Source organism: Acomys russatus, chromosome 10, assembly GCF_903995435.1.
Source record: "Acomys russatus chromosome 10, mAcoRus1.1, whole genome shotgun sequence".
In the NCBI taxonomy this organism is placed as follows: Eukaryota; Metazoa; Chordata; class Mammalia; order Rodentia; family Muridae; genus Acomys; species Acomys russatus.
In genome coordinates this window covers 50,791,316-50,816,765 of record NC_067146.1, presented here as the reverse complement: position 1 = coordinate 50,816,765, position 25,450 = coordinate 50,791,316, and the positions used below count along the sequence as shown (strand labels likewise).

Here is a 25,450-nt window from a genome sequence, read left to right as displayed (position 1 = left end):
AGTGCTGGGGTTACAGGGGTGCATCTGTGTGCCCACTCTTTCCCCATTTTATTGGTGAAGAACTGAGTTACTCTCCCAAGAACCCCTGGTTTCTTGGTAGTGGAGCACAGGTCTATACAGGACCAGCTTGCCTTCAGGGTCTGTGTGCTCAGCTTGACCTTTCCCCTACTGCCTCTCCAGTAAAAAAAAAAAAAAAAAGGCAATAATATGTGTCAAAAGACACAGAGAAGACAGTTAGCAACTGGCAGTGTTGGGAGGAGCAGAGACTGAATGTGGTGACCCTGATGAAAGAGGAAAGGACCAAGTTGATTTAGAGTAGGTTGTATTTACATAACTGACAAAGGGTGTGAAAGCAGTGTACTTCCCTAGGCATCCTTAATGTGTCCATGATCGTACAATTCCAGAATGATTTTATAGTTTATATCTTTCTTCTTCTTCTTCTTCTTCTTCTTCTTCTTCTTCTTCTTCTTCTTCTTCTTCTTCTTCTTCTTCTTCTTCTTCTTCTTCTTCTTCTTCTTCTTCTTCTTCTTCTTCTTCTTCTTCTTCTTCTTCTTCTTCTTCTTCTTCTTCTTCTTCTTCGCTGAAATCCAAAAGCAAAAGTGTTCAATGCTTTAGAAAATAAATGCACAGTTCACGCCTCTGAGTCTGTGTGTGGGCTGTTTACCTCCCCTTTTAACTGGCTACTTCACAGACAAACAGCAGCAAGTGTTGGTTCAGGAAGTTCTTTGATGACGGTTCAGTGTAAAAAAGCAGGTCTTGTTTTGTATACTGAGTGAGCAAATCCTGCAGAGAAGCCAGTCTGTAAGTAACCAGCGTTGGGTTTTGAATCAGTAGGCTATAGAGTGACTGAAAGGAACTCCGTACTTCATTTTCTCTTCTGCTTTATGTGTAGGACTAACTTCCCAAACTGTATTTCCAGAACACTGTGTTTCATCAGATGATGATGGAGCATTTTACAGAATAAGCTCAGGATGAAAACAGGAGAAATAGAAACGACCAACCTACATCCTCAGACATCCTAGTCTTACATCGTTGTGAGTCAGTGACATCACTGAAGTTTCTTACAGGTTCTGCTAAGTGTCCTTAACATCTTTGAAATAGCAAATGGTGCTTTCGGTATTTTATCGGTTTGACTGGCAGCTACATTTGTCATATAAGGCTCTGAAGCTTTAGTATACTGTCTCTTTGTTTTGTGATTCCCCGCACGGAAGTTTTCCTCTGAAATGCGCGAAGACCAAACCAGGATGTGTTCCTGGCTCCTGACGCCAACCATGGAAAATCACAAACTAAACATACTTGAGTAACCCATATTTTTAATCCATGAAGCCCAACATGAATATAATTTTTTTCACAAGATTGTTATTTTGGGTACTAAAATCCTCACTGTGGTTTTTAGAAGTGAATGAGCTATGTCCTATGGGACTGTGTACATTTTATTTTAGACAGGGAGGGGGTCATAGAACTTGTAGTTAGAGTTTTCAGGACCCCACAGAATGCACTCTAGAAGACAGGGATGTATTCCTTGAGGGAAATGGGTTCATACAAGGTTTAGTCACAAACTTAAAATAACTGAAGCCTTGTCAGTGAAAATGACATCCCGGAAGGCACAGAAATGTGTGTCACTGCCTTAAAAAGGGATCGTGAAGGCAAGTTTAGAGCAATTAGAGACATCATGAGCTGAACCTTGCGGAGGTGTGATATGGATAAAGGAAACTGCTGTGGGTTTCTTTCCTACCACAGCTGCCATAAGAAGACAAATATTGGATAGTAATGAACCAGTAGTACAGTAGTTTGTATGACAATACGCTGAACACCCGCACTTCACAAAAGGAATGGGGATATTAAAGTTCTACTGGTCGCTGACATAAAAATTATAAGAAGTCCATGAATATTATGTTTTTTTTCAAATATGTATATAAAACATCCAAAAGGAAAAGGTTTATCATGACATGGGAAAAAAATCAAAACAGTTACCTTCTTTTGTAGAATTTCAGAATTTGTATGGTAAACTCGTGTCCTTATCCAACATCATCAGGAAACCAACACAGGTTTACTTTTGCTAAGAATCAAGTTCTCTTCAAAGTATTTACTCAAAGGAAGAAATTCTATGTGAAATGTTATATGTGACAGTTATATATAGCCACAATAATGAGTATAAAACCCACTTACTATAAATACATGACAAACATGTATGCTTTATTTCCACGTGTTTTCTTGAGAGACACAGCTTGGTTAGACCCTTCTATTTTAGATCTTTTCCCTTTACAAGTATGATTTAAAACTCAACATGTCCTGTTTTCTTGTACGCAGCAAGGGAAAACTGTACATTTAAATGTATTATCATATTCAGAGTTCAGATATCTCTGGAATAAGATTCAAATTCACGTGCATGAGTTATATGTCTGTCGGGACAGAGGCGCTGAGATGGGGGTGGACGCAGTGACCTTGTGTTCTGTGGGCCAATGGAAACCACTCTGACTGCTGTCATTCCCCTCTTCTAGGTGCCCCCCCGATATCTAGTTCTGCATTTGTACAAAATCCTCTCACTTTTCTGTTCAGTCACATTGTGCTCAGAACACTCTGGAGCCAAAGGAGGTCCAAGTGCTCAGGACCAGCATTTCATAGATGTCAGAATGAGGCTGGACAGAGGGCACTGCTGACAGTGGCTACACATCTGTATGTGCAGGCCTAAGGGAGCTGTTTTGTGTCCTTGATGCTTCATGTAAGAAAGAGGAATGGTAGTTTTCCAGTCAAGACTCAGTACAACTGTTCTGACTGAACGTCAAATGCCCTGCTTGCTTATTGCCTTATGGCTGTGGGTACATCTGTTGTTGGTCATTTTCTCAGTACCCTAACTGGTAAAATACTCTGTCGGTATCATGGTCTCGGGTCATAAGAAGCATTTCTGTTGACATTCATTTTCACTGTTGTATTTGTACATATGAATTATCTTTATAGTTTTAATTTTCATTTTTATCAGTACCATCCAGCTTGGACACACTTACTGTCTAGATCGTATAGTTATAATGTTAGTTTATTCCACTTTCCTCACTCAACTCATTTCAGGGTCAAGTCCATCACTCACATTTATTTTATGTACTTATATGGCTTGACACAATATCTGGTGCATAATAGGGTTTCTGTGAATACTAGATTATCCCCCTCTAATTTCTGTTTAATTTAATAATTCCTCATGGTCATAGCTCTGTGCGGTGCTGGAAAGGTCAGTGCAGGAGGAACCATGGAACCTGCTGGACAAGTCTAGCCTGTTTCAAAAGAAATGGACAGCTTTCCAGAGAAATGGTACCCAAGGTTGTCCGTTAGCCTCCATTTGCATCATACAGACCCAGTCCCATGCATCCACACACATTTGCAGACACAGGGGTCCAGCTGACATGTGTGGGAACATCTTAGGAGAAGTGGACAAAAATACAGGATATTTTACATTACTACAAAGGCCATTAGGTAAGACACTGTTGGATACTTTTAAATTGTGTTGAAATTTTAATAATGTCAATAGTTTTAACCCTAACCTCAGAATTCTAGATAATGAAAATAGTAATAATGATATTAATGTTATGTAATGATATAGCGTGCACTAATATAATTTGTGACAATAATAATTATAGCATCATAACTATTTAATAATACATAATAAGGCTAATAATAATTTTCAGTGTAAGTTATTGACTACAGATAATTGATGTGTAAGCTTGGAAAATCTCTGTCCTCAGAGTAGATGTCCCACCAAGCAGTCATGTTGGAGAACTGCTGCCCTAGACAGCTGGGTTGCAAGAATGTCACTCGGTAGCATATTCACCTAGGGCAGGGTATAAATCAGCCAGTTTTCAAATTTCAGTAAAGTGGTATGTGCTCTCAACCCTGACTCACTCAGTGAGGGGAATCTGGAGGAATGAGGAGATCCTTGACCGTGGTTTGAAACCTTAGTCTGCTCCATTTATTTCCTGTCCCACATGATTATAGCTGGAGCTTTTGTTTTACTTTGTGGCCAGACTGACTCTTGCAGCTGTGTCATTTCCACACACTGGGCCCCTGTTTCATTCCTGACCAGGAGGGTGGGGTGGCAATCTCTGAGTGACGCTATGAATATGTTCTAGGACTACTGTCTCCTTGGATGCCTCATATTCTCTCTAACCTTGTGGCTTCTCTGGCTTGATGAATTTTGTCTAAGATGCAGCTTTAAAAAATTGAAATGAGAAAAGAACATCATTTTTACCTTGCAAAACTAGCCTGTTTCTTCTATTTCTTAGATCAGTTCCAACTTATTCTGACCGACTGTCTCTGGAGAAGACTCTTTCACTTGTTGAAGGCATGCCCATGTTGTGATTTCTACAATGTTTATACTTTTTAAAGTTGTTCATATATTTAAACAGGAAAAAAAAAACCCTCTCCTTTGATATCTGTGATGGGTCAGATAGTGGACTGTCTGTGTGGATACAGAGATGAAGATGGAGTCTCTCACAGACCATGTGGGGAGGAAGTCATGTGGTATGACGGAAGAATAATAGGTGGATCGCTGCGACGTGTAGGAAGGGCACCTACCCAAATGTGGGAGTGGAGCAATGAGTGCGGAGGGAAGTCTTTGATGGTGAGGGCGTGGTTGGTGTGTCACTAACCTTACCATGGTGATTTCCCTCCTGGTGTGTAGAGCAAGCTGCATTGACCCTTCTCTTGAAGGGGACATAGGAGTTAGTCTATGCAAGATGAGAGGACATGTATTTTGTTGTTTTTTAAATATATTTTATTAATTTATTCATATTATATCTAAATTGTTATCTCATCCCTTGTATCCTCCAATTCCTCCCTCCCTCCCATTTTCCCCTTACTCCCCTCGCCTATGTCTGTGACTGAAGCGGACCACCTCCCCCTGTATATGCTCATAGGGTATCAAGTCTCTTCTTGGTAGCCTGCTATCCTCCCTCTGAGTGCCACCAGGCCTCCCTATCCCGGGGACGTGGTCAAATATGGGGCACCAGAGTTCATGTGAAAGTCAGACCCCACTCTCCACTCAGCTGTGGAGAAAGTCCTGTCCATTGGCTGGATCTGGGTAGGGGTTCAAAGCTTACTGCACATATTGTCCTTGGCTGGTGCCATATATTTTGAAGTGTGGTGACTGGCACTTAGCACTCTTAGTGCAGCACTTAGATGCAGCAGACAATTCAGGGAGAATGAGAGGCCATATTGTGATAAAGTTAAGGATGGATGCTGAGAGCTGCATCCCCCTGGAATCTGATGGGAAGCTGTGAAAGGAAAGCGATCAGGAGACCGACACAACCACATGGACCTGTCTGAGAATTCATTTTGGTGGAACAGAGAGAGAGGTGGAGCACAGAAACCTGTACGGAGCTGTTGTGGAGTCCCAGGGAGAAATAACGACACCTAGAAGAACTTAGCAATGAGGGTACCACACAACAAAATAGGGTCTGTGAGATGACGGAGAATGAGTGGAGGCTGCACTTCAGTTAGATCTCATAGTTTGCATTAACATAATGGAGGGAACCACTTGATATTGAGGTGTGCACATCAAGGGGATGGGGCAGACGGAGGGGCTGGCAGTGTGGTGCTGAAGTTCACCCCTCCAGCAGGGATTTGTGCCTTTGAAGGAAGTGCACTGTTCTCTGCCGCCCAACATGGGAGCCACTAGATGCCTACAGCTGCCTCTTTAGTGCTTGTAATATGATTTAGTACAACTAAAGAACTGGTTTTTTTTTTTTTTTAAATCTACCTTTCATCAAGCCAAGTTTAAATAGCCATTTTCAATGGCACAGGTATAGACAGTGTGAGTAGACTGAGAGGCTTTTTAGGGGAAATACTTGGAATTTTATTATACAAAATTACTATGGTAGGCAGAAAGAAAATCAGTGTTTGTCATGAGTGCAGTCAGCTAGATGCATTGTGAGGTACTGTCTTATGCTTTGGTTGTCATGGGAATTAAATATTGTCATGTTTAACATATGAAATCTAACATTTTTTATGTCCATGTAACAAAGCAGTAGGAGCAGGTGCAGCCCTAGGGAGTGTGATCTCTCTAACTATGGATTCTTGGCTGGATGTGCAGTCACATATATCTCCTCCCGTCTCACAGCACATTTAGGATAGGTAAGATAGAGGGGACACAGAGTTTCCTCTTTTTTTTTTTTTTTTTTTTTTCCTGTTTGAGAGAGTATAAACCAGTTCCTCAAAACTGCAACTCCAATAACTGAGAGAAGTTTGAAATTTTGTTTCCTATCCATGGCGGTGTTTTAGTTTTTAGTTAATAAGTGTTGTTTTTAGACAAGTTTAAATTTACAGCAAAATTAAGTTTAAAAGTACCCATATAGGCCTTGCCTCACACTTGAAAAGAGAGCGCTCTGTCGCTGGCACCCTGCCCCACAGAGGCGTATTTGTCAAAACCAATGACCCTGCACTTGACACATCATTAGCAACTGGGTCCATGGCTCCTATTGGGTCTGCTCTGGGTATTTTACATCCTGTGAGTTCTGAGCACTTATGTAATGACTTTGGTCCATTATGGAAGCACTGTGTGGAGGAGCCACTGTGCCCTCAGACCCCGTGTTCACCCCATGTTCGCCCTTCTCCTTTCCCTTCTCCCGGCTCCTGTCAGCCCTTGTCCTTGAACTGTTTCTTTAGTTTCCCCTTTTAAAACATGGTGTCTACCTGGAGTCAGACATCCTGTAGCCTTTTCAGATTGGCTACTGTCACATGGTGCTGTACGTATTTCAGCTTTCTTTATGTGCTTGCATAGCTTGTTCATTATTTTTCCATTTTAGCTAAATCAGGCTCCATTGCCTGGATAGGTCATAGTTAATTTATTCACCCATCTTCCGAAAGACCTTCTAGTTACTTCTGGGTGTTAGAAATTTTTAACAAACTGCTTTAAATATTTGTTTATCGTGTGTGTGTGTGTGTGTGTGTGTGTGTGTGTGTGTGTGAAGTTTTCATTTCACCTAAGTGAGCAGCAAGGACAGCCATTGCTATGTGTTATGGTAAGAATATTTTTAGTTCTGTAAGAAAATTGTCTTTCAAAGGGCCTGACCAGCTTTGTGTCCTCACCAGCAATGAGGACAACAGCTCCATGCACATCTGTACCAGCAGACGGTTATCTGTGTTTGGGATTTGGACTGTTCTGATAGACAGTTGCTATGCTGTTTTGATTTGCAGTTTGCAGTGGTGTATGGTGTTGGAGAGTTTTGTACATACATATTTTCTTTGGTATAGAATCTCTACATGTATTTTGTCTATTTTATAAATAGGTTGTTCCTTTATTGTTGAGTTTTTCATTAACATTTTTATCTGTGTTAAAATTAAGAGAACTGTTTTGTTTTAAAAAATGTTTTTTAAAAGAATCAAAAGCACCCCCTCCCTGATACCTCAGGTAGATGCTGACTTGCCTGCAGTATGCTACAACGTTCTCATAGTGAACACAAGCAGCTTCACAGAGCACAGCACCAGGCAAGCCCACTCGGAGAGTGACAGCCACTCTGGACATTCCCGGACATAGACAGAAGCTGGCACATGGCTCACTCCACAAACTGACCAACACCATCTTTCCACTAACATGACTGCTGGTCCTTTGTATACCAACCACTAACTTCATCCCATTCCATCTGCACACTACCATCATGAAAATCAAGACAGTGATAAAGTTCTCTGTCGTTTTTGAGAGCTCTAGTTTAGAAGTCAAGCCATCTTTCCCTGAGAGTGCACCAGGCCTGGAGCAGTGTTCTGCAGGTGGCAAGCTTTCCAGTATGAAAATGGGGGCAAGGCCAGGTAAACCTGCTCTCCTCTGAAACTGTCTAATAGAGGTTCCGATACTGTATGTATTCCCCTGAGCATCTCCCTGCTGACATACCTCCTGGTCCAGCGTGCTGCCTGGTCTCCCATGTCGCTGACAGCTCCAAGAAAGCCAGACTTGTTGGTGCATGCTGGCCTGATGGTATTTCATAGAGAAACAAACAAAAGCAAAGTACATTTTATAGTGATGGCTTTTGTGGGTCATTTCATGATAATGGGGCTTTAAGTGATCAAGTTACTGCTATTAAGAAACAGAAAAAAATTGCCTAATTTATGGGGAACCACTTAGTTTAATGAACCTTAGTATGAAATAAGAATGTTCATAAAACACTACTATGCCCTGGTGGGTAGGAAGAACCTCATTTTGTTTTCTTTGTAACACCCCCCCCCTTTCTGTCTTCCAGGAATCATGTCTGACCACCAATTTGGGAACCAGTTTATGTGCAGTGTGGTAGCCTCTCACGTGAGCCACCTGCCTACAACCAACCTCAGCTTTGTCTGGATTGCCCCACCAGCTGGCACGGGCTGTGTGAATTTCATGTAAGTACCTAATATGTATGTGACAAGCGTGGGAGGCAAATACTACCTTTCATGAGATTACAGAGTAACTGTTTAAAGTTATTATGTCAATAGCTTTGACTTTAATTAAAACCATTCATTGTAGTGTTAAAAGAAGTCAAAGCTAGTGTCTAAAGTCTTCAATTTTGAATTAAAATTTATTTTGCATATTTATTATAAGCTCCATATTTATAAATTCAATTCCAGCTGACAACAATGCTTAATCAATAAAGATAAACGAACTAATAGAGGAGGAGGAGAATGGTGAGACATTATTTAAGGGCACAAGATTTCGTTGAAGATAGGTGTCATGTAGCACAGGTTTACGACAGTATGAAAACTGAGGCTAATGTGTTTCCTCCGGTTTCAGAGTTTAGTCTGAGGCTGTTTGCTCTATGGTCGGGTGGAACATCATGGTACTGTGAACAGGCAGCATGGAAGCTGTACAACTCAGCTCGTTGAAGGGGTGGGGTAAGGGAGAAAGTGAGTAGAGGACAGTGAGAATATGAGAATGAATGAATGTCCTTCAAAGTCACCCAGTAACCCAATTTCTTTAGCTAGCTTCTACCCCCTAAGGTTTCAACAACCTCTTTAAATAGGGCCACCTTCTGGGGACCACGAATTCAACACATTAACCTATAGGAGACATTTTAAATGGAAACCATACTTTAAGACACTATGTCTTCAATTCTGCCATCATTAAAAATAAGTATATTGGCTGGGTGTGGTGGCATATGCCTTATCTCTGTGATTTCGAGGCCAGTCTGGTCTGCAATAGTGAGTTGCAGGATAGCCAGGGTTATGTAGAGAGACCCTGTTCCCAAAAAAGCGTGTGTGTGTGTGTGTGTGTGTGTGTGTGTGTGATTTAGTTTAGTCATTCCGAATAAAAACACATAGCAAAACAAAATTGCACCCTAACATACATATATATATATATATATATATATATATATATATATATATATAATATATATATACAGTTACTATTTTCCAATTTAGAAACAAAAATAAAAGAAGAGTGATGCCACTGAGCCTTAGGTGCAGGAATTGGACTGTAGCTCCATCACTGGGACCAGGCACCCTATGATCCGTAGTTGATCTCTGCAATTTGGCCAGTGTTATTTTTATGTTATGGTTTCCATCTGGTTCTAAGAGAAGCATCTTTGATGAGAGGTGAGAACTACACTATCCGTGGATATAAGGATAAGTTTTAGAACGCAGTTCAGGATTAGGATGGCTTAGTAAAGTGGCAGCAGTATGGTTCCCTGTAATATCCATGCCCTTGTTAGCCCCGGTAGCTGGCTGGGTTTACAGTACCAGGCATGATTTCCCCTCTTGTTGAGTGGGCTTTAAGTGCAATTTGACAGTTGTTGGTTGCGTTTACGACATGATTGCCACTATTGCACCTTTAGACATATCTCGCCATGCTGGTCATTGTCGTGGTTCATAGACATCACAGCTAGATAAGACTATTGGTTTCTTTCTTCCATTCACAATTTATATAGGTTCTAGATGGGTTGGAAAGATTGCAAGAGGCAGAGGAATAGGAAGTCTGCTGTGAGATTCTGTCTCTTAGAAATGACAGAGAAGCTACACCTATGACTACATGTCAACAATATGGCTATCTAAAGAAGAACTAGCAATGACAACATGAGCAGATACGCTAAAATGGAAGGAAGGAATCTCACTGGGCCCCACCCATAGACAATGAACTACAGGCAACCAGTGACTACTGAGAGATGGAGCGTTAGTCGTTCCCAGGGATGAGCCCCTTAGTTGGTTTCTCAATACTAAGTAGTCAGCTTAAAAGCATATACAGCCAAGCATAGGTATACTCAGCTCTGTGTGTGTGTGTGTGTGTGTGTGTGTGTGTGTCTTTGAAAGGGAGGAGTAGGGATGGGAAGGAATGGGGAAATGATATAATTATATTTAAATGAAAATAAAAGTACTAAAAGAATGGTCAAGTCCAAGCAACAGGAAAGGGAATATTAGAAACTAAAGTGAAATCAGGTGCAAACAATGCTCCAGGGCTTTTACGCTGCTTGGAGAATCATCACAGTTACTTTGAGCTTTCTGACCAAAAATGTGTGTCTAAAAACTGCTACATGAATTGACTTCTTTTGTTTGTTTGTTTGTTTTGTTTTTTTTATTTTAATTTTTTAATTAATTTATTCATATTACATCTCGATTGTTAGCCCTTCCCCTGTTTCCTCCCATTCTTCCCTCCCTCCCATTTCTCCCCTTCTCCCCTCCCCTATGTCTGTGACTGAGGGAGACCTCCTCGCCCTATATATGCTCTCAGAATATCAAGTCTCTTCTTGGTAACTAGCTATCCTTCCTCTGAGTGCCACCAGGTCTCCCCATCTGGGGGACATGGTCAGAAAAGGGGCACCAGAGTTCGTGTGAGAGTCAGATCTCACTCTCCACTCAACGGTGGAGAATATCATGTTCGGCGGCTAGGTCTTGGTAGGGGTTCAAAGCTTACTGCCTATATTCTCCTTGGCCAATGCCTTAGTTTGAGGAGGACCCCAGGATCCAGATCTGCCTGTCATAAAGTTCTTCTTGTAGGTTTCCAGGACCCTGTGGGTCCTACTATTTCCTCTTTCTTCCATGCTACTCTTGCCTAAAGTCTCAATCGGATATCCTCTCCTCTGACCCACTTTCTTGGTAAGTAAAGATTTTCATGGTACGTATCCCTTGGACTAATGTTTTGATATGTGAGTATATACCGTTTGTCTCTTTTTGCTTCTGGGTGAACTCACTCATTATAATAATTTTTAGATCAATCCATTTGTCCACAAATTTCGGGAATTCCTCGTTTTTAATAGCTGAGTAGTATTCCATCGTGTAAATATACCACAGTTTCTTAGTCCATTCTTCTACTGAGGGACACTTAGGCTGTTTCCATGTTCTGGCTATTATGAATAAGGCTGCTATGAACATGTTTGAGCATATGTCCCTGTTATGTGGTAGGGCATTTTCTGGGCATATTCCAAGGAGTGGGATGGCTGGGTCTTGAGGAAGCCCTATTCCCATTTTTCTGAGAAAGCGCCAGATAGCTTTCCAAAGTGGTTGTACTAGTTTGCATTCCCACCAGCAATGAAGGAGTGTTCCTCTCTCTCCACATCCTCGCCAACATGTGGTGTCATTTGAGTTTTTGATTTTAGCCATTCTGATGGTGTAAGATGGAATCTCAGTGTCGTTTTGATTTGCATTTCTCTGATGACTAACGAGGATGAGCATTTCTTTAAGTGTTTCTCAGCCATTCGATATTCCTCTGTTGAGAATTCTCTGTTAAGTTCCAAGCCCCATTTCGTAATTGGGTTGTTTGGTTTTGTGGTGTTTAATTTCTTGAGTTCTTTATATATTTTGGATATTAAACCTTTGTCAGATGAAGGGTTGGTGAAGATCTTTTCCCATTCTGTAGGCTGTCATTTTGTTCTCTTGACTTGACAGTGTCTCCTGCCTTACAGAAGCTTCTCAGCCTCATGAGGTCCCATTTATTAATTGTTAACATTAAGGCCTGGGCTGTTGGTGTACTGTTCAGGAAGTTGTTTCCTGTCCCTATGTGTCCCAGGCTCTTCCCCACTTTTTCCTCTAACTGAATTAATGTCTCTGGTTTTAAGTTGAGGTCTTTAATCCACTTGGACTTGAGTTTTGTGCGTGGTAACAAAGAGAACAATCCAAAGAATCAACAAAACCAAGAGCTGGTTCTTTGAGAAAATTAACAGGATAGACAAACCATTAGCCAATCTAACTAAAAGACAGAGAAACACTATCCAAATTAACAAAATCAGGATTGAAAAGGGAGACATAACAACAGACACTGAAGAAATACAAAGAATCGTAAGAACCTACTTTAAAGGCATTTATGCCACAAAATTCGAAAATTTAAGGGAAATGGACAAATTTCTCGACCGATTCCATTTGCCGAAACTGAACCAAGTCCAGATAAACAAATTAAATAGCCCTATTTCGCCTATAGAAATAGAAGCAACCATTGATAGTCTCCCAACCAAAAAAAGCCCAGGGCCAGATGGTTTCAGTGCAGAATTCTACCAGACCTTCAAAGAGGAGCTAATACCGATATTATTCAAGCTATTCCAAAAGATAGAAATGGACGGAATGTTACCAAATTCCTTCTATGAGGCCACAGTCACATTGATACCTAAACCTCACAAAGATCCAACAAAAAAAAAGAGAATTTCAGACCAATTTCTCTTATGAACATTGATGCAAAAATACTCAACAAAATTCTCACAAAGCGAATACAACAGCATATCAAAGACATCATTCACCATGACCAGGTAGGGTTCATTCCAGGCATGCAGGGATGGTTTAACATATGGAAATCCATCAATGTAATCCACCATATAAACAAACTGAAAGAGAAAAACCACATGATCATCTCTTTAGATGCAGAAAAAGCATTTGACAAAATCCAACACCCATTTATGTTCAAAGTTCTGGAGAGATCGGGAATACAAGGCACTTATCTAAACAGAAATGACTTCTTTTGTATGGCTATGACCAGAGTATCTGAGAGGACAACCAATACAAGGAAGAATGTCTGTAGCTCACCAGGAGAGCAAGAGGACAGTGTGAGAGGCAGGTGGCTTACGGTGGCTCAGGGGCAATTTAGAACCTAAGATTCTGTCATGACTCACCAAGAGGAGCCTGGGAGACGGAGTGAGTGCTCCTCACAATGGGACAGACACGGCACTGGCCGCAGCCCCTCCCTACCCTGCAGCCACCATCACCCACCCTTCTTATCTGGCATTTGTCCCTCATCGCATTTGTTTTTATTTCTAACATATGTTCTTGTTCGTATAATTATCTTTTTACCACTACAATTCAAACTCCTTGAAGGCAAGAATCTTATTTCCCTTCAGTGCTCTGCTCCAACAGTCTAGACTCGTGCTTGGCACACAGTGGTGGCCCACTGAACATTTGTCAAGTGTTCTCGCAGACAGAAACAGCTGCTCAATATCAGGCACAACAGAGGTAGAGGATGCCTTCACCATTTCTGTTCTAACCTCATGTTCAGGCAACAAAAAACATAATGTAAACCAAAAACTGGTGCAAACCAAAGTTCACCACTAACTCTCCTCCCCTCCCCTAACAGCATGCAGGTCAGTGTCAGTTGGCTCTGCCCCCAACTCCCACACCCAGCTCTGGCTGCATCCTCTTCCTGCCTGTGTGCTGGGTGACCCAGCTGACAATGTCACACTCCTCATCCCATTGCCTTCTTCCCTGGTGAGCTTTTGTACCCGACCCTTTTTTCTGAGCTCTCTCCCACAGCGTCACTGCAGAAGTTTCATAGCTGGCTAGCCCCCTCGCCTCATCTGTCCTGCACCTGGTGCCTGGCTAATCTTAGGTACAGTGATCTTCAGAATCTGGAGAAGCCTAGACACATGAAGCCAGGTGGTGGGCAAGGATCGGTGGCCCCTTCTCAGGCTTGCTTTTGTTGTCCTCTTTCTGGGATGAGCATACCAAGCAGGGCTTTCTACAGCTTCCTAAAAACTCTTACTTTCTTCATGCCTTTCTTGTTCCCTGGGAGGCTCCCCTGCCCAAGTCTATTTGCCTATAGACTCTTCAAGACTTGTTCAGAAACGGTTCTGATTGACAGGGGCAGGTTTGTTTTATTTTGTGGGCTTTTTTTTTTTTTTTTTTTTTTTTTTTTTTTTTGCATCTGTGTGTGGCAGTAGGTATGGCATCTCAGTTATAGGATCTCATTACATGAACTTAAGCATTACAGTTTATTTTAGTTCGGTAATGATCTTTGCCCTTCGCAGCCTGCATACATAACTTCTTACTTCAAAATAAGAGATGTTTTCCTAAAAGGCAAAACATACAGCAATGGAAACAGTATAAAACTACCTGCTCCAAACAGAGTTAGGTTTTCTCCTTTTTTTTTTTAAATTTTATTAATGTATTCATATTACATCTCAATCCTAATCCCCTCCCTTGTATCCTCCCATTCCTCCCTCCCTCCCATTTTCCCCTTACTCCCCTTCCCTATGACTGTGACTGAGGGGGACTTCCTCCCCCTGTATATGCTCATAGGGTATCAAGTCTCTTCTTGGTAGCCTGCTATCCTTTCTCTGAGTGCCACCAGATCTCCCCATCTTGGAGACGTGGTCAAATATGAGGCACCAGAGTACATGAGAAAGTCATACCCCACTCTCCACTCAACTGTGGAGAATGTCCTGTCCATTGGCTAGATCTGGGTAGGGGTTTGAAGTTTACGGCCTGTATTGTCCTTGGCTGGTGCCATAGTTTGAACGGGACCCCTGGGCCCAAATCTCCCTATCATAATGTTCTTCTTGTAGGTTTCTAGGATCCTCTAGATCCTTCAACTTTGCCATTCTCCCATGCTTCTCTCATCTAGAGTTCCAGTAGGATGTCCTCCCCTCTGTCCCAGTTTCCTGGTTATTTTTTTTTTTTCATAATGAGGTTTAAACTTACAGCCTTGGTTATGCTATCCAAATTCTCTACTCTGAATTATAATAAATCTCCAAATTTAAGTTTTTCATTGAATCCATTTAAAAACAATACTAAAAGTAAGATTTAAAAAATATTTTTCTTATGCCTGACAAAAAAAAAGCCTACTTGTGTGTAGGCATTTATTTCAGCTATTTCATTTGGGTTCTTATATCTACCACCTTTCTCCACCGTAATCCCTTCCAGCACCCCAACACCATGTAGGAGAGACAGAAGGTTAATGGGTAGAGAGGACATTGAGATCTTTTTAGATGACTTCCTGATGATTAGAGGCATTGAGTTCCTTGGGGACAAGGTGCAGGGGGAACTTCACCTCATCAGGATCTCTCCAATTTCTTGTCTCTTTTCTCTCTTGGCCACTTGACAAACCAGGAACAGCAGGAGCAGGAGCAGGAACAGCTTCAGTTCCTCTCTTAGGGCTCTGCAGAGTTAAACTATATCCAGCTGGTAGAATCACGCCCCTGCCAGAGCACACACGAGGCAAATACTCAGCTGCCCTGGACAGTCTGAAGCAGCCCCACCCATATCGCACACCTGAGATTAAACCAAACACAAGTTTGCATAACATAACTAGGATTTAATGACACCAAAATTCTCACTGCACCTATGGGAAGAGGGGTTGGTTTTGGCTCAGAGCTTGAGAGCGCCCATGGCGGTGAAGAAGTACCCGTCATGGAAGGGTTGGTACCCTGCATGGCAGCGGGGACCATGTGGCTGGGGCTCTTCACGTCAGAGAAGAGGGTAAGCACTCATCTGGCTGTCTCATTCCTCCCAGCCATGCTTGGTGCTGTCCACATTCAGTGTGGGCCCTTCCTCCTTAGGTAAAGTTCTCCAGAAACTCTCAAAGATGTACCCAAATGTGGCTTCTAGGTAAGTCCAAACCCACTCAGTTTGACAATAAAAGTTACACATCACTGAGGATACAGTTTGCACTTTCTAGGCTACTTGATATGTAGTCATGTCTTAGAGCATCTGTGGGTAAGACTCTTTAATTGGCCTCTGTCCCTGTTGCTTGTGAGAAATACAGGACAGAGAGGCTGACACAGACTGCTGAAGCTATCTCCTGACACCAAGTCTTGCATTTCCTACCTATATCCCTTCCTCTAATAGTTGATATACATCTATGTATATGTGTGCATGCGCATCCATACTTAGCAACTTTCCAGAAATATTTTAAGATTGTTAAGATTAAATATTGAGGACAATAGTCAGTGTTAATTTTAAATGTCAAACAAAACTAAAATAGAACAATAACCTATGGTATTTGAAGTTAAATGCACCATGTGTTTTCTTTTCCAATGAGCCCTGAAACTTGAGCTTTGATCTGTGAAAGCTGCATAGTTCTTTTTTCTGCGTTTTACATTTTAATTGGCTTACAGCACTAATACTTCTTTGTAGGGTACAGTTATAATTCAGTTACAGGTACATAATGAGTAAAGATCAAACCAAAGTCATTAACAATTGCATCTTCAACGAGTCTTTTCTCCTGTTTTCATTCTTTGTCTATTCCTGACATCTTGTGTGTGTATAAACCTATGTGTAAGGATGTGTGTGTGTGTGTGTGTGTGCGCGCGCGCCTGTGGGCATTCTGTATTTGAGCTGTGTGTGAGGAAGACAACCTGGGTCAGTCTTCATTATCAGTCGATTATTTCTTGAGACCCTGTTTCTCAGGAACCTGAGGCTCGCCCGTTTGTCTAGGCTAGCTATCGGATAACCCCCAGACATGTGCCTGTCTCTGGTTTCCCAGAGCCAGGATTACAAGGCAGCACAACCATTGCCTTAGTTCTATAGCTTTACACGGGTGGTGGGGTACCAAACGTGGGTCCTAGTGCTTGTGTCTGAGCCATCTCCACATCCCCCATTGTGACTTCCTTTAAATGCATTTTTATTAATCAGCTATGTATCTTTGCTATACAGGTTTAAGCGGTATTTAATATATTTTTTTAATTTTAAAATTACTTTTATTTACTTATTTGTAGGGGTGCACATGCTGCACCCCATATGTCGAGGTCAGAGAATAATCTGTGGTAGTTGTATTACCTTTACTGTGTCAGCTCTGCGGTTGGAAGTCAGATCACCATACCTGGTGGCAAGCGCCTTTCCTCACTGAGCCATCTTGGCAGCCTTAAGCATATTTTGAGATATGGAAAGCCATAGGTTCCCATTCTCTTCCCCCCTTTTTAAAATTTTAATTGTTACTCAATGTCTTATCACAGATGGTGTACTAGCTTTGAAGAAATTCACTGACAAATATCTAACATTAACACGTGCATGGTCTTTGTAAGGGTGGCAATTAATTGATAGTACGCTCAATTTCTTAAATCTCAGTACAGGCAATTTATGGTGAAAGTTTTTTTAGCTTTAAACCAAGTTACCCACTTTAAAACCTTTAAATATTCTGCACTAATAATTATATATATATATACATATATATTTGAGCTGAAATTCAAGAAAACTCTATAGAATATAATTCTGTACTTGTCCCTTCTTAGTAAGGAATAAATGGCCTTCTGCCTGAAGGGCCAAATACTCAGCATATCATGTGGCCTGCATTTACTGCCTTCCTTTTTAGAACATAATCACATGGGAGCCAGCAGCAAGGGCTCTCTGAGGATGATGGGCCAGCTGGGCTGATGTGTATGGGAAAGCAGGGCTACAGATGGTTAGCATTACTGTTTGTCGCCTGTTGGAACAATGTGTAAGTGGTGTTGCCTCAGATTCCCCTCATATTCATGACTTATGGTATACTGCCTATCTCTAATTTGGTAATGGATTATAGTCTTTAATGACTAGTAAGCCTCACAGAAAAAGGGAGAATAAGAAGGGGGGGGGGGGGCAAAGACAGGTTTGGCTAGGAAGGAAGGATTTAAGGCTGAAGGGAAGAAACAAAGGAGGGAGGGAGAGGGCGGGAAAGAAGCCTTCACACCATTTAACCTTAGGAGCTGCTGAAAGAAAAGCACCAGGGAAATAGTAATGCTTTGTAAATTTTACCATATGCCCGTCCTTCTTCCAAGTGGTTACTATATTTTCATCCAATAATTCTCATAACAACAGCACCCGCTTCAAAGAATCATTGTCTCAGTTTGCTGATGAGAACACTGTAGTACGGAGACACTAAATAACTAGCCTTTACTAAGAAGCCTTAAGTACCTCTGAGAGGCAAACAGCATTTAAAACGATCACTTTTCCAGTCAGAGAGTTTGCAATGTATCATCACAGTCGTCTCATGTGACCAGCAGGCGGCTCCTACTTTTTTTTTTTTTGACATGTGTGTTCATATTAAGAACACCACAATTACTCAGTTCATCAGAATACCAAGAGGCACAAAAGCTGAAAACAAAAGAACTGAAATATTTTCTATTTAAGATCTTGAGTGCACCCATGCACGCACAAGTGTGCGCGTGCGCGCGCGCGCACACACACACACACACACACACACACACACACATTCTGAACTTGAGCTGACAAAGAAGAACCTGGGAGGAACCATATTTGAACATTGGATACTCCAAAGGAAATAACTTCTAGAGGGATTGTTTTATGTAAGTACTCTAAACAAGAGGCAAAAGGCCATTTGAAAAATTGAAGACACTAGCTGTTCCTGAACACCTGAGAGGCTTAACAATGAACGGAGGCAGAGTTCTGAATTGCTGCTTGATTGTATCCCCTGGTGCTTTTAATTTTTGATGGGAACCATTCTAGCCTGCCTAGGGAATCCCTCAAGAAAGATGGTAGTTTCCTTTCCATCTATTTCCACTCATCTAAAGGAAATACCACAATTTTATTTGCTTTGTTACTTAAATACCTGGAATAGGATGGGAGTCCATATGCGCTGGTCTGCTGGGAGTTCATTTGTGCCACAGACACAGGTGTCAGCAGTTGATACGTATGAATTCTACCTGGACCTCAAGAGTGCGTGCAGTTTGCTGCAAAAAAATAAATTACTTCTCCTGTAAGTTTGAAATGATTATATCCCTACTGTGAGATAAAACTACATACGCTATTTTCTGAATAAGGAATTTCACCTGTAAATCACAATTCTCTTTTTCCCCCACGATGATCTGATTTTCTTTTTTTAAACACATCCTCCAATTTGAGTCAATTATTTTAGTGCTGCTCAAAAGTGTACCTGTGAATGACAAGATAAAAAGTATATTATTCATCCGTAGAGGGAAATGTCGGAACCCTGGCTGCTAGCTCTCGCCTCCCGCAGGCCCTTGCTTTTTATCAGAGTTACACAGCCAATTAGGCCGGACTAGGTGACAGTCTAAGTTCAGGGACTAACACCGCTCTCACAGATCAGTGCCTTTGACAAATGAGGTCAGGGTGCTTCTTGGGGATTTAATTTTTAATTGAGAGGAGTATGGTTGAGATAAAATATATACATCAAACTTCAAGGAGGGGTGAAGAAACCATAATTAATACATTAATGATGTGACATATTTTAAAGGTTTAATAAATACTTGAAAGTCAAAGCAACTGTCTTCATTTTTCTTTTCTCCATTCTTGTGTTTCTTCCTTCTTTCTTTCTTTCAAAAAAATATCACGAGGTAAGGCTGGTTGGTTCTGTTGGGATGTTCGGCTGGGGTTAACACAGGGCCTTCTTTGCATCAGTCACAAGAGCAGCTGAGAAGCTGCACTGCCTCTCGGTGCAGGAGATGGACGTGTTGCTGCAGAATTCTACCCCAGGGCGAATATCTGTTCACGTGAATTTGTTCCTTCTTGAAAAATACCTGATTTCAGGCAGTCCTTATATTATCCCTATAAATCTAAAAGGAAAAACAGTCTGTGGAAAGCCTTATATTCCCTCTTACTCAGCTTCACTTGGGTGGTGTGAGGAAGCTCAGAGCTCTTAGAAGGGCCTGGGGTTTGAGCCAGAGCAGCTGCCCTCTGCAGGACCTTGTGCTGAGGTGGGAAGACTCCTGCACTTAACACATTGTACTTGGAACCTCATGGAATGCTTGGGAAAGCCGAAGACCACAGTTTGTGAACCACAGGATGTGTTACAGTGAAAAATGCCTCTGACTCTTAACAGAAATGCATTACATAATGTTTATGAGAAGGTTTGAGTTGTTTCCCTATTTTTATAATTAATTTATCCGGTTTGAGAAGCCCCTAGTGAATTTTCACCCTAAAGTTGTATAACACATTTAAAAATTAGCAATGACAGTGATGTTGGAGAAACAGGTAAATAATTTTTCTCTTGACAGTGGCCACTCAGTAGTTTGCCAACGTCTGGTCATGTGGGTAATCTACACAAGCTCCAGCGCAATACTGAACTCTGCTTTCAGTCCTATATCAGAATATTAAATCGTGAAAATATTAAATCCTTTCATATAAAAATTAAAATAATTACTTTTGTTATCTATAACTTACTTGGATATTCACATATTTATATATATGTGTGTGTATATACACACAACCATATGCACATACATGTATTCTCAGATTTGCTTGGGATTGTACGAATACAGTAGCTACAGGCCGTGTACAACTGTTTGAATTAAGTTGATTAGGGTGGAATAAAATTTAAACTGTAGTTCCTCAGCACCAGCTGTTACCTTTCAAGTCCTGGCTCACAGCATGTAGCTACTGGCTGTGGTCGCTGTCGTTGATTAGCACCGGTACACTCCATTTTAGCCCTTGTGGAAAGGCCCGTGGTGTGTGGCACGTTTAGAGGACCTGTTGGATCATCTTTCCCCTGGTATCACCTTGATGTTTGTCGTCCATGACCCTGCATTCCAAAGTTACGACAGGACTGCGGCAAAGCCAGTCCTCGTGACTAGGGGCAGGTTCGCTCTCGCGAGCTTGACTGGCCGGAGCTTCGACGCTCAACCAACCAGGACAGGTTTGCCTGAAAAGCTTGTTACTTAACTGTCCATTTTCGATTCCTTTGCCCGCGCAGCACTTTCTGTGATCCTAAACATGGCTGTGTAATGTAGGCAGGTATGGCATGTGGTCACTGCCCTGGGCTTCCCTCTCCCCCTGACTCATTTCCTGGTCCTGCTCCTGTCCTGCTAATCCCCTGCCACATGTTTTAAGCCCCACACTTCTGAAATGTGTTCATACCCATGAGAACTTACTCTCCCGTGCCTGTTATTTAAAACCAGCCCACCTGGAGGATGGGTGGAGCGTTATGAGTACAAGAGCAGGGATGAGGGTTAGAATGCCATTTGATGGTGGAGATGGTGGTGATGGCGGTGATGGCGACGAGAGCAGTAGTATGTAGTAACAGTACAAACACCATCTCTCATGTACCTGTGGGTGCCACGTATCCTGAGCTCCCTTCTGCTCCCCAAGACAACAGTTCCTGAAGGGAGGGCTTGAATACATTTTGTCCTTTTATCCCCCCCCCTCCCCATCCTGTGCTGCCATCCTATGGCACATTGAGATTTATGAAGTAACTAGGGAGATCCTTGGAATATGGAGGGGGGAAAGCCTAGAAAAGGGTGTTGCTGTGATTAATTCCAAACACATTACAGTTGTGTTTGTATTAGGACTTCTGACCTTGGGGAAGACCAAGCTGACACAGCAGAAATCTTCCTGCTAAAATCATGTAGACATTGTAGCTAAGACAGCAAACTTTGAGACCTGTGAGAATGGCAGAACCAGGTCCCAGAAGAAAAGAGAAATGTGTAGGTTGGTTTAAGAGGCAGGAGCCAAGGCTGTCATGTTTTACAGCCTTTTATATATATATAAAATGTGTGTGAAGAATTAAGTTGAGCAAATCATGGTAATATCAATCACTAGTCTATTTTTATCACAAGAATACACATCCTACATCTATCCTATATCTAACAGATAGATATGATTCTATAGATATAAAAGGTAAAATAGTTAAATAAGGTCTTCAAGAGCCTCAGAGACCTACAGAATATGACATTTAAAGCTGCTTTTATTATTCTAAAGATTCTTTGATAAAAAGACAGTTAACTCCTGGCAACACCTAGTCTACCTCAAAGAAGATGATGAACATCAAAGAACCTCCTTATGGAGATGGCTTCAAATGTGGCAAACAAGCCACTGAGCAAAATGCCCTCGTTTCTGCCACAGACAAAATTCTGCCCAAAAATGGGCAAGCTTGAATGCAGGCAGAGTTGATGCCAAACTCTGCCAAGACAGGGTCAGCAAGGCCTCAATAGTTCCTGCCTCACAAATCTGTCTGTCAGATATATTGGGCCAGAAGGCTGAAGATGATGCTCCAACATTATAGAGAGTTTTGAGTGATTATTCAGGCAGTAAACTGTCTCTGTCATCTTCTCATTTGGGAAGCTGCTAACCTGCACTTCCGATTCGCTCAGGTAATTAAGTTTTATTCCTTCTCAAGTCACTGATGGGGTTGAAGACCAGATAGTTTAGTCTTACAGTTAAGCTTAGTTGTTTAGGGGTTAAGATATTTTTAGATCTAGATAGATGTTTGAAGTTTATAGAGATGAGATATGATAGATACGGATTTTCATTCAGAATTTTAGACTCAACAAAATAGCAAATATGTTTACTTAAAGTTTGTGAAATATGAATAGCCAAATCACTATGAATATAACAGTTATATAATTCCTGATTGTTTCGTGGTTCTTCCTGTTGTATGTAGCTTATTTTATTTATGTGTAATAATATAAATGTATATGTTTTAAAAAGAAATATAATAAAAAACAACTAAATGGAAACAAACCTAAGGAGGGTGTCTTAAAAATAAAGCATAGTAGGAGGCTAAAAAATAAATAAATAAATAAATAAATAAATAAATAAATAAGGGAGAGCTGTAAATAGATCCACTAAATGAAGCATCCATTCTATGGAAGCACAGGAAAAATTAGATTTGTCATCCACCTGGAGTCATCCATAAAGATGAGTGACCCTCGAAAAGTGAAGGGTGAATGTGATGGGTAACACTGACTATGGACTTGACAGGATCTGCTCTCACCCAGGAGACAAACTTCTAGCCATGCAAGAGAGAAGGGTTACTCTGGTGAGGTTAGTTGGGGCAGAAAGGCCCACCCTCAGAGTGGGTGATAGCATTCTCTGGACTTGAGTTCTAGATTGCAGAAAAAGGAGAAAGTTATCCCAGCACAGCATTCACTGCTCTCTTCTTCCTGATGTGAAGTGATGGGATGCTCCTGCCTTGACTTTCCCACTACAGCAGGTTCCATCTTGAACTATGACCCCCAAAATAAGGCCTGTCTTCTTTGAGTTGCATTTTTCAGTATATTTTATTTATTATTTTATATGCATGGGTAATTTGCCTGCCATGCATGTCTGTGCCAGAAGAGGATGTCAAATCCCCTAAAACTGGAGTTACAAAAGGTTAGGAGCTACCGTGTGCAGGCTTCGAATGACACCTGGCTCTTCTCGAAGAGCAGCCACCCCCTTGGAGTATTTTATCTCTGCAACGGGAAAAGTAACTATATCAATTGCATGTTATAAAACATGTTGTTAAGAAATTAGCATCTAAAAAAAAAAAAAAGAAAGAAAGAAATTAGCATCTAGTGTAAATGTCAAACAGAGACAATACAAAAAACAGGAAGAGGCAGGCTTAAGGAGATAATGGAAGAGAACTTTAAGGAATCAAGAAAGGTAAATATCTTTTCCACCCAAACAAGATTAGCAATGATGCAACTGATAGTAAGCCTTGGGAGTATTACATCAGAAAATACCAGAGGCAACTAGAGAAAAAGTGTGTTCCCTGTAAATTCAGGTGGCTGGTGGTCTTCTCACCTGAACACAAAGAAAAGCTACCTTTAAGATGGCGGGAAAATGGCCATTGTGCTGGGATCCCGTACCTCAAGTATGGCAATATGAAAGCAAAATAAAGACATTCTCAAAACTATAGTTTAGAGATTTGTACTACACAGACCATTTTAAAGTAAGAGTTTTAGATAATATACTTTAGTAAAAAGATAAATCCTGAGGAAAGATGAGCATATAAGACCTTCCACAGCACGACATACTCATGAGGAGCAAAGCCATTTGGTAGTGTCTGGAATTTTATGCGTCAGGTGTACAAGTAATTGGTGAAATGCACACTGACAGCTTCTGCAAGATGGCATTTTAAGGCACTGAATAACCGAACTACAGAACAACATAGTGTTTGAATCAGAAGGAAGAAGACAAAGCATCAAATGCCCTCAAGTCAACTTGAAAGATATTCGCCTTAGTGAAATATTATTGTTAAACCTATAAATGTTAAAAATGGATATGAAAGTAGAGCTTCTGAATCAGGAAGAGGGTGAGAAAGGATTAGACATAATGTAATTAATCCATTACAATAAATGAAAAAAGCAAGTTCAAAAATGGTGGAAGTATAAAATGTAGCAGATTGATAGGTAAGTCTGAGTGTATCAATAGCTACAGCAACCAGAAACAGGTGAAAATCTCCACCTGTTGAAGATAATTTTGAGAATGTCATTTCAAATTGCAGCAATATGTTGCTCCTGAAAGTCAACCCTAAGCCTAATGCCACAAAAGCAAAGATAGAAGAAGGCATATCAGACAAATGCTTTCCAGAAGCAATCAAGTGTAGCTACATTAACCAGCAAAGAGTTAAAATGTCCAATTTGGGCTAAAAGATAACGGCTGGAGACCAAGACAGTTTCCATGTAAACAGAGCTGAGGCAAACATGCAAACCTGAAAACTACCTTTGATTTGTCAGAGTGCGGAGTGCATATTCCTAACATTTAAAATTGCAAACAGCGCTATAACATTCTTTAAAACTTATTTGTTGAAAAGATGAAAGGGAAAATGTGATGGAGAAGACACAAAGAAAAGGGAATTTTTTTATAAATGCCTGATGGGAATTTAATTAGTAACTGTTGTGGAAAATATTTCAGAGATTCCTTTAAAAAAAAAAAATCTTTTAAGAGCAGAACTACCATATGCCCCACAGTCCTACTTGTGGTTGCACACTCACAGGCAATAAAGTCAATATGCTGAAGGAATATCTGTGCCCTCATGTTTAGTGTAGAATTATTCCCAATAGCCAGACTGTGGTGATGGCTTCTTCCCACAAACAGATAAAGGCCATGTGATATATCCGCACATTGGAATGCTACCCAGTGTTCAAGAGGATAGTCTGTCATTTGCAACATTAGCAAAGCTGGAGGACATACTAAATACAGTAAGTAAGTCAGGCGTAGGCACAAACAGCACATGCTGACACATACATGTAATTTCCTTAAAACTTGACCTTGAATTGCTGAATGTGTAAGGATTCTTACCAGAGGGAGAAGGTGGGCTTGGGTATGAAGGGAAGACAGAGTTGATCAGATGACCCAAACTTTCAGATAAAAGGGTTAGCTTTTGTGATCTATGGTGCAGCAAGGTGAGTAAATGCAGTTATAATAATATTTTATATTTCAAAATAACTGAATTTCCAGTGCTTCACCATAGAAGATAAGTAAGCAATTATTAGCTCGCTTGATTGAATCATGCAAAATTTTATGTATATATCAAGACTCCATACTGTGCCACACAAGTGAACGCCATGTAGCTTATCAACTCAATAGGATATTAATTGGAGATTAATAAATATTCATAGAATTGATATGTGAATGCATGATACACCAGAAGATTATG

The 25,450-nt window shown here is 41.0% G+C and overlaps 1 protein-coding gene across 1 annotated transcript in view; it reads left to right on the top strand.

The window, feature by feature from the left end:
- Reln (reelin) overlaps positions 1-25,450 on the top strand; it is a 448,260-nt gene that overhangs the window by 119,859 nt on the left and 302,951 nt on the right. The window contains exon 3 of the mRNA XM_051152119.1: positions 8,220-8,355. Coding sequence (XP_051008076.1) covers positions 8,220-8,355 — 136 coding nt within the window. The remainder of the gene's footprint in view (positions 1-8,219; positions 8,356-25,450) is intronic.